General features: G+C 25.2%; 2 protein-coding genes across 2 annotated transcripts in view; both read right to left on the bottom strand.

Annotated features, from left to right (window-relative positions):
- Window positions 1-14985, bottom strand: part of LOC111636403 (disco-interacting protein 2 homolog C-like) — a 173766-nt gene that overhangs the window by 24320 nt on the left and 134461 nt on the right. The window contains exons 21-32 of the mRNA XM_023381649.1: window positions 13824-13938; window positions 13566-13705; window positions 12952-13088; window positions 11687-11771; window positions 11322-11325; window positions 9412-9656; window positions 9217-9336; window positions 4717-4831; window positions 4459-4598; window positions 3845-3981; window positions 2584-2664; window positions 650-777 (exon numbers count right to left, since the gene is read on the bottom strand). Coding sequence (XP_023237417.1) covers window positions 650-777; window positions 2584-2664; window positions 3845-3981; window positions 4459-4598; window positions 4717-4831; window positions 9217-9336; window positions 9412-9656; window positions 11322-11325; window positions 11687-11771; window positions 12952-13088; window positions 13566-13705; window positions 13824-13938 — 1447 coding nt within the window. The remainder of the gene's footprint in view (window positions 1-649; window positions 778-2583; window positions 2665-3844; window positions 3982-4458; window positions 4599-4716; window positions 4832-9216; window positions 9337-9411; window positions 9657-11321; window positions 11326-11686; window positions 11772-12951; window positions 13089-13565; window positions 13706-13823; window positions 13939-14985) is intronic.
- LOC111636398 (pre-mRNA-splicing factor RBM22-like) lies at window positions 9185-9652 on the bottom strand. The gene is made up of 2 exons (XM_023381643.1): window positions 9412-9652; window positions 9185-9336 (listed from the first exon to the last, which is right to left on the bottom strand). The coding sequence occupies exons 1-2, from the start codon at window positions 9614-9616 to the stop codon at window positions 9200-9202; spliced, it is 342 nt and encodes a 113-aa protein (XP_023237411.1). The 5' UTR covers window positions 9617-9652; the 3' UTR covers window positions 9185-9199.

Here is a 14985-nt window from a genome sequence, read left to right as displayed (position 1 = left end):
AGTGTAAATTTTCATCAAAAGTAGTCCAATTGCTGAGAAATTGTAGAATCTGGTAACCTGTCTAGTGTCTATTCAAAACCATTCATAATTAATGAAGATAGTGTCCTCAACCTCTTATCAAAACCAATAATATTTTCAATATAGTCTGCCACAACATGAATGGCCAGAAATAAAGGAAATTTTACCAGAAAATTTTGAAATTTGTTCATTATATGGCATTATAAATATTTGTATATTGCATTTCCCAGGAATTAATTCAAATTATTAATACATTTGCTAAGTAAAATTTAATCATCAAGTTTATTAATATATAATTTTCAAAATTTTTCTGTAGAAACAAATAAAAATTTTTAACTTATATATTTGAATAAATTCTAATTAAATATAAAGAACTTTTCATTCATGTAATATTACCATTAAAATAAAAAACTAAATTATTAGATAAATCAAAAGTAACCAATGTTCAAATAATCAGAAAGTTTCTCACAAAATAAATACAATTCTATTTTACTGGATATTAAAAATAGAAACCAATAAGTTTTACTTCAAGTTTTTCAATAATGTTATAATTTTAAAAAAAATTCATTCACTAGATTTTCTGTAAATAAATGCATCATAAATTACAATGAATAAAAATTCTTCTAACTACCTTCCTCTATAAATAAATTTCATTGGTTCCACAGCAAGGACGGTTGCTATTATATCATCTGTGTTATGTTTTCGACCACTCACTTGCATTAATCCATCTAATGTACCACAAACAAACATAAGACCTCCCTAAGAAAGAAAAAAAGAAAAAAATTCTTTAAATTTATTTTCATATTAAAATCAAATCGATAAGTTATATATGAAAAATAATAAATTAATAGTAAATTTCACATGAAACTACATTTAGTTCACTGTTAAAATATATTAAAAGGTGCTGTTTATCTTTATGAATCTACAAAAATAAACATTCATAAACCTGATTCGTAGACTAATGCTAAAGCTTAAAAATCATTACATGAAAAAAGTAAATACTCAAATAAGTTTTCTTATTCCAATTGTCTTCATTTCCAATGAGTAATTAATAATACATCTATGTCACAATACAGCTAATGATAGTATTATTTTCAATTATTTACAGATTACTGTTATTGTTTTCAAAAAAGAAAAAGAAATATATTTTTTCTTAACAATAAAAGCATTTAATGCTACCTGTAAAATAAACAAATTCAAACTTAAATATTTAATATGACTAAGGATTTGTTCTAGTAAATAGAATTTCCAAATTATTCTAGAAAGAAGTTACATATAAATTTTGTACGAGTCTTCAAAAATCATTAACTTTATTTATAGCTTTAACAAAACATAAATTAATATAATAAAAATTAAAATTAGAAAGATGCTACAATCTTTAGTGGACAAATGCAAATTTCAACCAATTACTTAAGTAGGACATGATAAAATGTCCAACTCGCATGTTAGAATACATTAATAATAAGTACATAGAATACACAAATTCCGAGATGTCTGATTTTTGGTATGAAATTGCATAGCTTATGTAGCAAACTAAGTTGAAAGACGATATAGACAATAGAAAAATATTTAATTCTTATAGTGAATCGTTAAATCAATGTTAATTTTATTAACTTAAATATACAGATGAAGAAAAATGTTACAAGTGATGCCAACGAGAGTATACACATTGGCAAAAGTTGTAATATGTGAAATATTTTCAATTAAATTAATACAAGTCAAGTTAGAAAGATTTTTGAAATGATTTTCATTTAGAATTTGCAATTCCATTGGAAAATAAATACAATTTCTTGTTGAGAAAAACTTTACAAGTATAATTTTATAACTTTTGTTTATTTATGTAACAATTACAACGTAAATTTTCATTCTAGCAATTAATTAAGGGACTCGGTGGAAAAATGGTATAACCACATTAGAAAGTTAAAAAAGAAAAAAAAAAAAAAAAACCAAGGACTGTGTTCAATTCACCAACACTTTAATATGCAATGTTTTATTAATATTGGTGTACAACTTATGGGACATGCACTAATTAATTGAACTGTGAAAATTTCTTAGAAGATGGATTGATGACATACCAATCCAAATTTGTTAATTGTGAGCGTCAAATTTGTTAATTAAAATGTGAATGTCAAATGACACTTACAAGATAGCAGCGCTCAACGTTCACATTTTAGAGATGAAAACTTTGACCGCAACCTTGCTAATAATTTATTTTTTATAGTTTTATGGGATGTGCTATTTAACCACAAAGTTACTCAATTTATTTTTATATAAAGACTATGATAACATTTCTGTTATAAATAATAACTAATAAATACAAATATTAAAATATTTGAAATAAGTGCATATACTACATAAAAGTTACATTGATTATGTAAATTGTTTTTTCATTAATAATAAATTTGAAGAAACATGTAAGAAATAATGAAAATCTATTGGTATTATAAATTGTTTATATATTCTGAATAACTCAAAATAAATTTATAGCATTTTATTTTTATTTATTTACTTTGTATTAAAAAAAAAGGAAAATCAGTAGTAAATTATAAAAATTTATAAACTTACAGGTCCCATAAAGCCTAATAATCCTGAACGAATGAATACTTGATCACTGAAGGGATGTCCGTCTGGATAAAGTGGCTGTGTCTAAAACAAATAAAATTTTAATATTTATTACAAAACTGATATTTACAGAAACACATGAAAGACAGTTATATAATATGATGAGTACCTTGAAATATATATATATATAGTAAATAATAAGAATTTATTATAACATTAAGTAAATTAAAATGACATAATATACACAGAGTCTTCCAGCAAACAAAATATATTAGAATCAAATAAAAAACAGAATGTTTTTGGCTTCTTTCAGGAGCCTGCATCAAGTGTCAATTGTTACAGAACATTAGCAGAAATTCTAAATTTAGAACATTTCTTTACAAATATGTTCTTTTGACGTCCACAAAATATATTTGTAAAAAAGTTCTAAATTTAGAATCTCTGTAATGATTAACACTTGATGTAGGCCCTGAGACTGAAAATGTTCTGTTTTTATTTGATTCCTATACATATTATTTTCTGGAAGACTGTGTATGGCAAGCAGTTTTAATTTGTTATATTCCAACTTTTGGAGACTTGTGTAACATTAACTAATATATAGGGACTGAAAATTCAGTTAACCAAGATGTATTTTAAAAATCATTAAAACCAGTTAGAAATAATTATTAAATGCAATTTAGTCAATTTTATTGAAGTGATTAAACTATGAATAATACCACACAACTGTTCGTTATCAATTTTAATTGTACTTAAAATAATCTTTAAAAAAATATATATTTCAGTTAACTGACTTTTGAACTGTTCTATGTATAAAATTAAAAACATTTGTGCCAAATTAAAAAAAAAAAACTATTGAAATCTATTTACTTTGTTGTATTATTTATAATTTATTCAGTAATAAAATAAAATTACATTACAAAAGTGACAAATACCATGGAAAGATAAATATATAAAATAACTGTTGTTTTATTATCACAATATAAAAGTTGAACTTATTTACAAGTATTTGTAATAAGTTAAACTTATCATCTTCAGATAACAGAATTAAACAACATGCAAGAATAAGAACAGCTTCTATAATTAATTATAATTATTTAAATAACAAATTATTATTATTAAATGAAACAATAACAAAACTAATTATATTTTATTTTATATTATAATTAAAAAACATTATGAATTTATACAATAATTTTTATAAATTATTAATTGTTAATATTAGATTATAACATCTTGGTGTTTTTAATAAAATGTTTAACATTACCTTAAAAACTGTGTTTGTGAGACCCTGTAATCCCCAATAAGAAGAACCAGTTGCATTGCTACTAACACATATTTCACCCACCTCATCTGTTTTGCATAGATATGGCAGGCCATTGATTTTTACAACTGCTACCACAGCTAATAAAAAAAAATTATTTTCATCAATACATGATAAATAAATTTCATAAACAATAATAATTTAAATACAACCAAATATCATTAATTTTTTTAAAGTCATAATGCCATAATTTAAAAAGTTAATCATTATAATTTGGAACTAGAAATTAGCCATTGGTGTCATCTCATTTTCAACTTAATTAGAAATGATTAAATTCACTTAAAATCTCTAAAAGAAAATAATTCAAAGAGTAATTTGAACAATTGGTATAATGTGCAGATATGTTGTTATATCATCTAAGTAACTAACTGCCTTGAATTCTCTATGGCTGAAATGAAATCATAATTCTTTTCTTCCAGATATTCAAAACTAATCATTAATGGCTAAAATATAGTTACAGTTTGAAATTAGCGATAATTAATTTTCAAAACTTTTAGAAATGGCCCAAAATATGAGAAGATATTTGACTTATGATTTGTTTATTAATAATGGTTTACCTCCAGGCATAATTTGGCCACAGTCTTGTAATGTTAAAGACGTTAAACTGTTTTCTTGATCAACACGTATAACTCCAAAACTAAGAGCTGACATAGATAAAACCCCTCTTCCACTAGCACCTGTACCTGTTCTTCCAGGCCTAAAGAAATTTTGCAGGAAAAAGAAAAATATAATAATAGAATATACTTTTATTCTATTTAAAAAATATAAATATTGGTATAACTTACTAACTGAAATTTAACCAAAACATCAATTACCTTCTGATAGCAACCGTTAAAGCTTCAGACGAACTTGCACAAGGACACACAGCATCCGGTGAAAGCCCACGACTATGAAAAACACTAACAAACTGATCACAAGAAGATAATGACCCTAAAAAAGTTTTTTAAATTATATATCAAATAATTTTCCAATAACATATATTATTATTAATAACTAATATTTTATTTTATACTATATAATAATAATAAAATTATCTAATCGTACTATATTAAATATAATTAGTAATGGTAATTTTTAACCACTCAGTTAATAAAAGTAATCATCAGTTAGATTTGCTACTACAGACAAAATATTAGCAATTATTGATTAATTAATTTAATGAGTAATGATTACATTTAAGAATATTCCTAAAAAAAATGTAAATTCTACAGTTCATGCATACTGGACAACAAGTGTATGTGTACCTGTTGCCCTAAAAAAAGCTTAACACATTTCACTGAATTTGTTATTTTTGTTTAACATTTGTTTTTTTTTTTTCCTGTAAAATGAAATCAAAAGTTGTCAGGATGATTGCTGATGCCATGAAAAGAAAAGAATATATTACTAAATACTGACTACTTTAATGACTTCCTGATGAACTAAAATGCTATCGCATGCATTTGTTTTTACATCTTGTGTCACAGGAAGATGTTTTTTATGTTAATGTTTCAGGCCTCAAAGTACTTTTAAGTTTTTTGTTTAATCCACTTCACTTAGTTTACACTAAAAAAAAAAAAAAAAGTATATAAGCTATACAAATATTGTATTTGATAAAGTGAAAATTATCTAATATTTCTCTTTCCAGTACAGCTTTTCTGTAAACGTAATTCTGTACTAAACTTTTTCATAGATATGTTTGTATGTAGGTAGGTACAGTACATACATAATAATGTAATAATAATATATGTTATGAAATGCAAGAAACTAACTAATTTCCATAATTTCCCTATGTTATATTCTAGAACAGTCAGGAAAGTAACATGCAAAACTACAAACACTAGTCATAAAATGACATACAATACATACTAAACAATAAAACTGCTATTTATACAATAAAATCTGTTTATCCAATCTGAATGCAATCTAATTAATAAATATTTTCACATTCTGATTGTTTTGAATTTTAAGCAGTTTGTTATAAAAATAACAAACTGCTTAAAATTGAAAATTAATCTGTTCTCATTTTAATTACTTCATAATTTAGTAATTACCATTTGGATATATTAATTTTCTTAACGAAGGCAAACTGTTTACATGAAATTTGTTCCCTTTTGTTTTATATTTGTAGTGAAATGAATTTGTTATTATTTGTTTAATATATTTAATGATAAAATGAGAATTTAACTATTACATAACATTTGAATTTATAATAAATTTCCTGTAACTGTATATAACATGCCAGGTACATTCAAAATTATAATTATCAGTATGAGATGTTAAGTTTCCATATTATACTTTAAAACTAATAGATAATAACTGTTCTTAGCTTTAATTTTTAAATCTTAACTTAACTTTAAATAAATTTGATTCTGTTCAGTGATTACATCAAAATTAAAATAATAAAAAATTGAACAAAATGCTCTATTTAATTTTAATTCATCTACTATATTACAGTAAAACCTGAATAAACTAGAATGGCATGGTACCAAATTATTTTATTCATTTTAGCAAGTTTCCATTTTTACTACTTTTTCATTTTTATCTTTAAACTACACCAGATATGTTCATTTTTTATAGTACAAGTAAAATCACTTTTAAATGTACTGTATAAAGAAATTTTATTACTAGGCTTAATCCAAATGAATCCAAAGTGATTCCAACTAAAGATGGAGTATACAAATGTAAGAATTGATAACTATTCTATTGCAAAAAATTCTCATTGTTCCTAAGAACTTGTGCTATATACTTGAATATGTGTCATACCATAACAAACAGGACAATTCAAGTTTCAAAAACTAGTGTCTTGATTCGCTGTCAAAAATTCTAATTACATTACAATAACACAGAGACTAAGTTGTTCTGTGATCTGACTTCTCCAGAATTTTAATACTCCAATCTCTGTAATTATCAACATGTTTATCAACTTGTTTTCAAATATTTGGTACTATTTAGCTATATTAACTATTCTGTACAGGAGAAATAGGTAACACCATGTTATCCTAGTCTCAGTGTTTTCACAAATTATATTCATTTCTTGTTCTCAAGAACTTGTTTAATTCTTGAAAATTCTTGATTTTTTAAAAATATTTGATTTTGCTCCTGGTTAATTCCAACAAAGACTAAGACTGACATTGGAGGAGAAAGTCCAATTTCTCCAATGTCCTGCACAGCTTCACCACTATTTTTCTGTAAGACTTGGCCCGCAAGTCCATATATGTAAAGCACATCTGACTTTGTATGTATGGCTATGCTGGCCACGTCTTATAGGAAAACAAAGATTAATATTAACAAAAACGTTTTGCCCGTATATCCTCGTCATGTGCCCTTCATTTCTTTAACATTCAATATTGTTCTCAGAATACATTTTATCATGTTCTGTAGTAATGGCTATACTTGGAGACAGTTTACTTATTTGCCTACCAGCGAAATTTTGACTTTCTGCTTTATCCATGTTATGTTACATTCTTTGTACCCAAAAGCCTCTTCTGTTTCTACATTGAACAGATTTCCAGCTTTTAGTAAGATTCAACAGAAAAACTGCTTTATTCCAAAGAATTTTTTCCATTTAGGCAGGTTTCCAATTTATTCAGTTCTATTTTAGACAAGCTTTACTGTAATTATAAGAATAGTAAATAAAAAAAACATCCTTTATATGATAAAAGATGTTTTTTTTCCTTATAATCTTATAAAATTCTTATAAAAATTTAAAATTTAAAAAATCTTATGAAAATTTAAATTTATTGTTTTTTCATTTATTAATACATTTTGATGTATCAAGGATAATTACTTATACTTTTTCCTTTTTTTTGTCTTGAAGATTCAGTTTTATTCTTTCTTTTCCTGTCTTCTCAATTAATAAATACACCAAAATGTTTTAATAATTAAATACAAAAACAGAAAATTTAAATTTATAAAAGATTTGCTGATCAAATAAAAATTTCAAATGATTTCATTTTCTCTCTATAACTGCAGTAAACATTTTTGTCTATTACAAGATAAAGTAGAACTTNACGAAATCTTAGACAGCTTGGATACAAGAAAATTGATAGCAGATTTCACAAACAAAGGCAAGAAGAGTTAAATTTCTGTAGATAAATATTTATATGGTTTTACATCTAAGAAAACAAAAATAATTTAGTAATAAAAATAAATAGTTTTTCTTTGTAAAGTATTTCTTTTCTTTTTTCACACCCTTATGAAACAACACTAAAGAGCCTTTCTGGCAAGCTCATCTTAGGTAGTCGTAGTTAAACAGGGCGGCATAATCGATATTGCACACGAGCGTTCAAACAGCTAGCAGCACTTCTGATTATTATATCTTAAATATAAATGCAATTTAATGAAAGTCTAAAACCCATTTACTGTACATTGCTAACTGATCGATAAGAATCAGTTGAAGTAGAGATCTACATGAATTGGTTTTTATTGATGAAATGAACACAGATAGTTGCAAAAAAATGAACAAATTCAAATTATTCTTGTTATACTGTTACTAAACTTTTTAATTTCTTTTTTGCTTAACAGGTTTGCAACATTGTGTATCGCTGCTGCTGCTGCTGCTGCAGCAGCACAACAGTAAAATTAGATATTTTGTAGATGGAGTATATTTTTATACAAGAAGTTTATCTTTGGTTTGCTGTCAAAGAATTTTACCATCATGTCTCAGTTTTGAAGCATAAACACTTCATATATCATTTATATCATCAAAAGTAGTTAAAATGTAATAAAAGCATCTATATTGATAAAAAAATAAAAATTTATCAAATTTTTAATTATTTATTGAAAAGAAATGCAAAAGAATGTTTTCTTTTAAAATGTAACAACCAGTTTTGTCAGAACTGAATATTTTAATTTTATTTTTTTAATGCAAACTACTTATGCAGTTACTGAAAAGCATTTAATCTTAATTCAAAAATTAATATTGCTTGAAACTTTATAGAAAGAATCAAAATCTTTTGCTGAATGTTTACACAGGAATGTTTTCTGTATGAGAAATGAAGTAATCAAAGAAGTAATGCATAGACCATCAAAAATTTGGTTAGTGATCATATATTGTCAACTACATAAATTACTAGATTTATAACTTGAAATGTTGTGGCAATTTTATGAAATAAATGCATTTGTCATGATGCCTCAATAACACGTTGCAATGAACAAAAAGTTTACAATTTCAATGGTTTGTGTTATCAGAATAAATTTTTTCATTTTTGTCTTGCTGCATGACATGCAACAATATGATATTCAAATATATTTATGAATATGGTGTACATACATACTTTTAAAATTTGTAATGTATCAAATATTAAATCTCTTAAAATTTTAACTTGAAAACTTACCCATTGGAGGAGGATGGGGCATCATTGCTGGATGCGGAATAGGTGGCGGTGGTAAATTTTGTGCAGTTGGTGCAAGATTGAAATAATTGTTTGTTAATTCATCAGGTGGTGGAGGTAAAGCTGAGAAAAACAATTTAAGATTCAGAATTATGTTATCACAAATTCTCGATATTTGTAATTCAGAAAAAATATTACCTCCTGGAAGTCCTGGAACTGGTTCCAATTTCTTCCCTTCTCCTTCTTTAGTAGTGGGTACAGAAGATTTTGCTTGAGACCTACCCCATTTAATTGTCAATCTCCTACCACATAAAATAAGTTTATTAAATGCTTTTTCAGCAGCTAATTCAGCAGCAGTTCTTGTAGTAAACTGTATAAAAGCACATTGTTGTCTTGCCAACATAGTTATGGACCTAATTTCTCCAAACTGATAAAAATAGTCCCTAAAATAAAAATTTCAAATGTTATTATTATTTTAAAAGTAATATTACAAAGCATAACTGCATAAAACAATTTAAAAAGCAACTACTTAAGTAAAAAAATATATATTTCAATATAAAAATACACTAAAAAACATTATATGAAATTATAATGTAAAAAGCTGACTTTTAAAAAAAAATCTTATACAAGAAAATAAGTGAAATAAATAAATAAATGGTAGCGATGATAAATGGTAAACAATTTTTTTTTTAAATTTATAAAAATACTAGCTGTTATCCACGACTTCGCCTGTGCGGATTTTGCAAGCAAACCCCATTTATATTCAATATTTCAACAACCATAGTAATTGTTATATAACACCTACCGCTGAGAATCAAAGGAAATGTTTTCAATTTGATCAATTTTCTGGAACATTTACAATCATTCTATAATCGAACCAATATGTAATAACAAATTCAAATTTAAAATGGTTCGAATATTTGGTTAAAAAATCGAAATATATAAAAATATTTATAACAATGTCTGAAATGTTATCAATTTAAGGGAAAGTATGGAAATCAATTTTAAAAGCCATTCTTCAGGTTAAGCATTAATGCTCTCCCTCTCCCCTGCAGGGGAATTTTGAAAAATCCCTTCTTAGCATGCATTTTCATGATGTACCCTAACTGTGTACCAAATTTCACCACTTTAGGTTCAGCGGTTTGCTCTGGGCAGTGATAAATCAGTCAGTCAGTCAGGACAAGTAATTTTATATATTTAGATATAATACTTAATATAATAATTATAATTGAAATGAAACAGTTCATTTACATAGATTATTAAACTATATAAAACTTTTAATTTTGCTAGAAATTTAATTGAAGATTTTTCCACAAAAAAAAAAAATGAGTATTTCTAAGATAAATACAAAATTTATAAAATAAAACTAAATTATTTTTCTATTTCACAGGTAAATTTAATTGATAAAAAGATGTTTTTCTATATGTAACAAACTATTTGTAAAAATTTCAAAAAGACTACTATAAAGTTTTTCCAATATTGAGATCACAGAATTAAATAATCAGGGCCTCCTGCCCCTAAGGTTTTCATATCTGGTCTCGTCTTTCATCTAGCTAACTCCATTCTCAAGATTAAGGAAAGGCAGATAGATGGATAGACAGACAACAGTGAGAATTTATAGGTCTAAAATTTTTCTAAATTGAAGCAGGAAGTATGAATAAAATAAACTAAAAAGAATATTATAAAAAAATTTAAGGCATTATAAAAACTAATCTCTATTGAGAATAAGTGAGCCAAGCCTATGAGGTGAGCGAGTCAAGTGAAGCAAAGTATGAAACCATGGAATCGAAACAATTTTCTGTGGAACGTTCAAAAAACATGATGTTTAACCAATAAAAAAAAAAAAAAAAAAAAAAAACCAAGGACTGTGTTCAATTCACCAACACTTTAATATGCAATGTTTTATTAATATTGGTGTACAACTTATGGGACATGCACTAATTAATTGAACTGTGAAAATTTCTTAGAAGATGGATTGATGACATACCAATCCAAATTTGTTAATTGTGAGCGTCAAATTTGTTAATTAAAATGTGAATGTCAAATGACACTTACAAGATAGCAGCGCTCAACGTTCACATTTTAGAGATGAAAACTTTGACCGCAACCTTGCTAATAATTTATTTTTTATAGTTTTATGGGATGTGCTATTTAACCACAAAGTTACTCAATTTATTTTTATATAAAGACTATGATAACATTTCTGTTATAAATAATAACTAATAAATACAAATATTAAAATATTTGAAATAAGTGCATATACTACATAAAAGTTACATTGATTATGTAAATTGTTTTTTCATTAATAATAAATTTGAAGAAACATGTAAGAAATAATGAAAATCTATTGGTATTATAAATTGTTTATATATTCTGAATAACTCAAAATAAATTTATAGCATTTTATTTTTATTTATTTACTTTGTATTAAAAAAAAAGGAAAATCAGTAGTAAATTATAAAAATTTATAAACTTACAGGTCCCATAAAGCCTAATAATCCTGAACGAATGAATACTTGATCACTGAAGGGATGTCCGTCTGGATAAAGTGGCTGTGTCTAAAACAAATAAAATTTTAATATTTATTACAAAACTGATATTTACAGAAACACATGAAAGACAGTTATATAATATGATGAGTACCTTGAAATATATATATATATAGTAAATAATAAGAATTTATTATAACATTAAGTAAATTAAAATGACATAATATACACAGAGTCTTCCAGCAAACAAAATATATTAGAATCAAATAAAAAACAGAATGTTTTTGGCTTCTTTCAGGAGCCTGCATCAAGTGTCAATTGTTACAGAACATTAGCAGAAATTCTAAATTTAGAACATTTCTTTACAAATATGTTCTTTTGACGTCCACAAAATATATTTGTAAAAAAGTTCTAAATTTAGAATCTCTGTAATGATTAACACTTGATGTAGGCCCTGAGACTGAAAATGTTCTGTTTTTATTTGATTCCTATACATATTATTTTCTGGAAGACTGTGTATGGCAAGCAGTTTTAATTTGTTATATTCCAACTTTTGGAGACTTGTGTAACATTAACTAATATATAGGGACTGAAAATTCAGTTAACCAAGATGTATTTTAAAAATCATTAAAGCCAGTTAGAAATAATTATTAAATGCAATTTAGTCAATTTTATTGAAGTGATTAAACTATGAATAATACCACACAACTGTTCCTTATCAATTTTAATTGTACTTAAAATAATCTTTAAAAAAATATATATTTCAGTTAACTGACTTTTGAACTGTTCTATGTATAAAATTAAAAACATTTGTGCCAAATTAAAAAAAAAAAACTATTGAAATCTATTTACTTTGTTGTATTATTTATAATTTATTCAGTAATAAAATAAAATTACATTACAAAAGTGACAAATACCATGGAAAGATAAATATATAAAATAACTGTTGTTTTATTATCACAATATAAAAGTTGAACTTATTTACAAGTATTTGTAATAAGTTAAACTTATCATCTTCAGATAACAGAATTAAACAACATGCAAGAATAAGAACAGCTTCTATAATTAATTATAATTATTTAAATAACAAATTATTATTATTAAATGAAACAATAACAAAACTAATTATATTTTATTTTATATTATAATTAAAAAACATTATGAATTTATACAATAATTTTTATAAATTATTAATTGTTAATATTAGATTATAACATCTTGGTGTTTTTAATAAAATGTTTAACATTACCTTAAAAACTGTGTTTGTGAGACCCTGTAATCCCCAATAAGAAGAACCAGTTGCATTGCTACTAACACATATTTCACCCACCTCATCTGTTTTGCATAGATATGGCAGGCCATTGATTTTTACAACTGCTACCACAGCTAATAAAAAAAAATTATTTTCATCAATACATGATAAATAAATTTCATAAACAATAATAATTTAAATACAACCAAATATCATTAATTTTTTTAAAGTCATAATGCCATAATTTAAAAAGTTAATCATTATAATTTGGAACTAGAAATTAGCCATTGGTGTCATCTCATTTTCAACTTAATTAGAAATGATTAAATTCACTTAAAATCTCTAAAAGAAAATAATTCAAAGAGTAATTTGAACAATTGGTATAATGTGCAGATATGTTGTTATATCATCTAAGTAACTAACTGCCTTGAATTCTCTATGGCTGAAATGAAATCATAATTCTTTTCTTCCAGATATTCAAAACTAATCATTAATGGCTAAAATATAGTTACAGTTTGAAATTAGCGATAATTAATTTTCAAAACTTTTAGAAATGGCCCAAAATATGAGAAGATATTTGACTTATGATTTGTTTATTAATAATGGTTTACCTCCAGGCATAATTTGGCCACAGTCTTGTAATGTTAAAGACGTTAAACTGTTTTCTTGATCAACACGTATAACTCCAAAACTAAGAGCTGACATAGATAAAACCCCTCTTCCACTAGCACCTGTACCTGTTCTTCCAGGCCTAAAGAAATTTTGCAGGAAAAAGAAAAATATAATAATAGAATATACTTTTATTCTATTTAAAAAATATAAATATTGGTATAACTTACTAACTGAAATTTAACCAAAACATCAATTACCTTCTGATAGCAACCGTTAAAGCTTCAGACGAACTTGCACAAGGACACACAGCATCCGGTGAAAGCCCACGACTATGAAAAACACTAACAAACTGATCACAAGAAGATAATGACCCTAAAAAAGTTTTTTAAATTATATATCAAATAATTTTCCAATAACATATATTATTATTAATAACTAATATTTTATTTTATACTATATAATAATAATAATAATAAAATTATCTAATCGTACTATATTAAATATAATTAGTAATGGTAATTTTTAACCACTCAGTTAATAAAAGTAATCATCAGTTAGATTTGCTACTACAGACAAAATATTAGCAATTATTGATTAATTAATTTAATGAGTAATGATTACATTTAAGAATATTCCTAAAAAAAATGTAAATTCTACAGTTCATGCATACTGGACAACAAGTGTATGTGTACCTGTTGCCCTAAAAAAAGCTTAACACATTTCACTGAATTTGTTATTTTTGTTTAACATTTGTTTTTTTTTTTTCCTGTAAAATGAAATCAAAAGTTGTCAGGATGATTGCTGATGCCATGAAAAGAAAAGAATATATTACTAAATACTGACTACTTTAATGACTTCCTGATGAACTAAAATGCTATCGCATGCATTTGTTTTTACATCTTGTGTCACAGGAAGATGTTTTTTATGTTAATGTTTCAGGCCTCAAAGTACTTTTAAGTTTTTTGTTTAATCAACTTCACTTAGTTTACACTAAAAAAAAAAAAAAAAGTATATAAGCTATACAAATATTGTATTTGATAAAGTGAAAATTATCTAATATTTCTCTTTCCAGTACAGCTTTTCTGTAAACGTAATTCTGTACTAAACTTTTTCATAGATATGTTTGTATGTAGGTAGGTACAGTACATACATAATAATGTAATAATAATATATGTTATGAAATGCAAGAAACTAACTAATTTCCATAATTTCCCTATGTTATATTCTAGAACAGTCAGGAAAGTAACATGCAAAACTACAAACACTAGTCATAAAATGACATACAATACATACTAAACAATAAAACTGCTATTTATACAATAAAATCTGTTTATCCAATCTGAATGCAATCTAATTAATAAATATTTTCACATTCTGATTGTTTTGAATTTTAAGCAGTTTGTTATAAAAATAACAAAC

The sequence above is a fragment of the Centruroides sculpturatus genome, unplaced genomic scaffold (genome assembly GCF_000671375.1).
Source record: "Centruroides sculpturatus isolate CEXI.00-Female unplaced genomic scaffold, Cexi_2.0 scaffold1062, whole genome shotgun sequence".
NCBI lineage: Eukaryota > Metazoa > Arthropoda > Arachnida > Scorpiones > Buthidae > Centruroides > Centruroides sculpturatus.
Note: the sequence above shows the minus strand (reverse complement) of the source record. Positions and strands in the feature narration are given on the sequence as shown.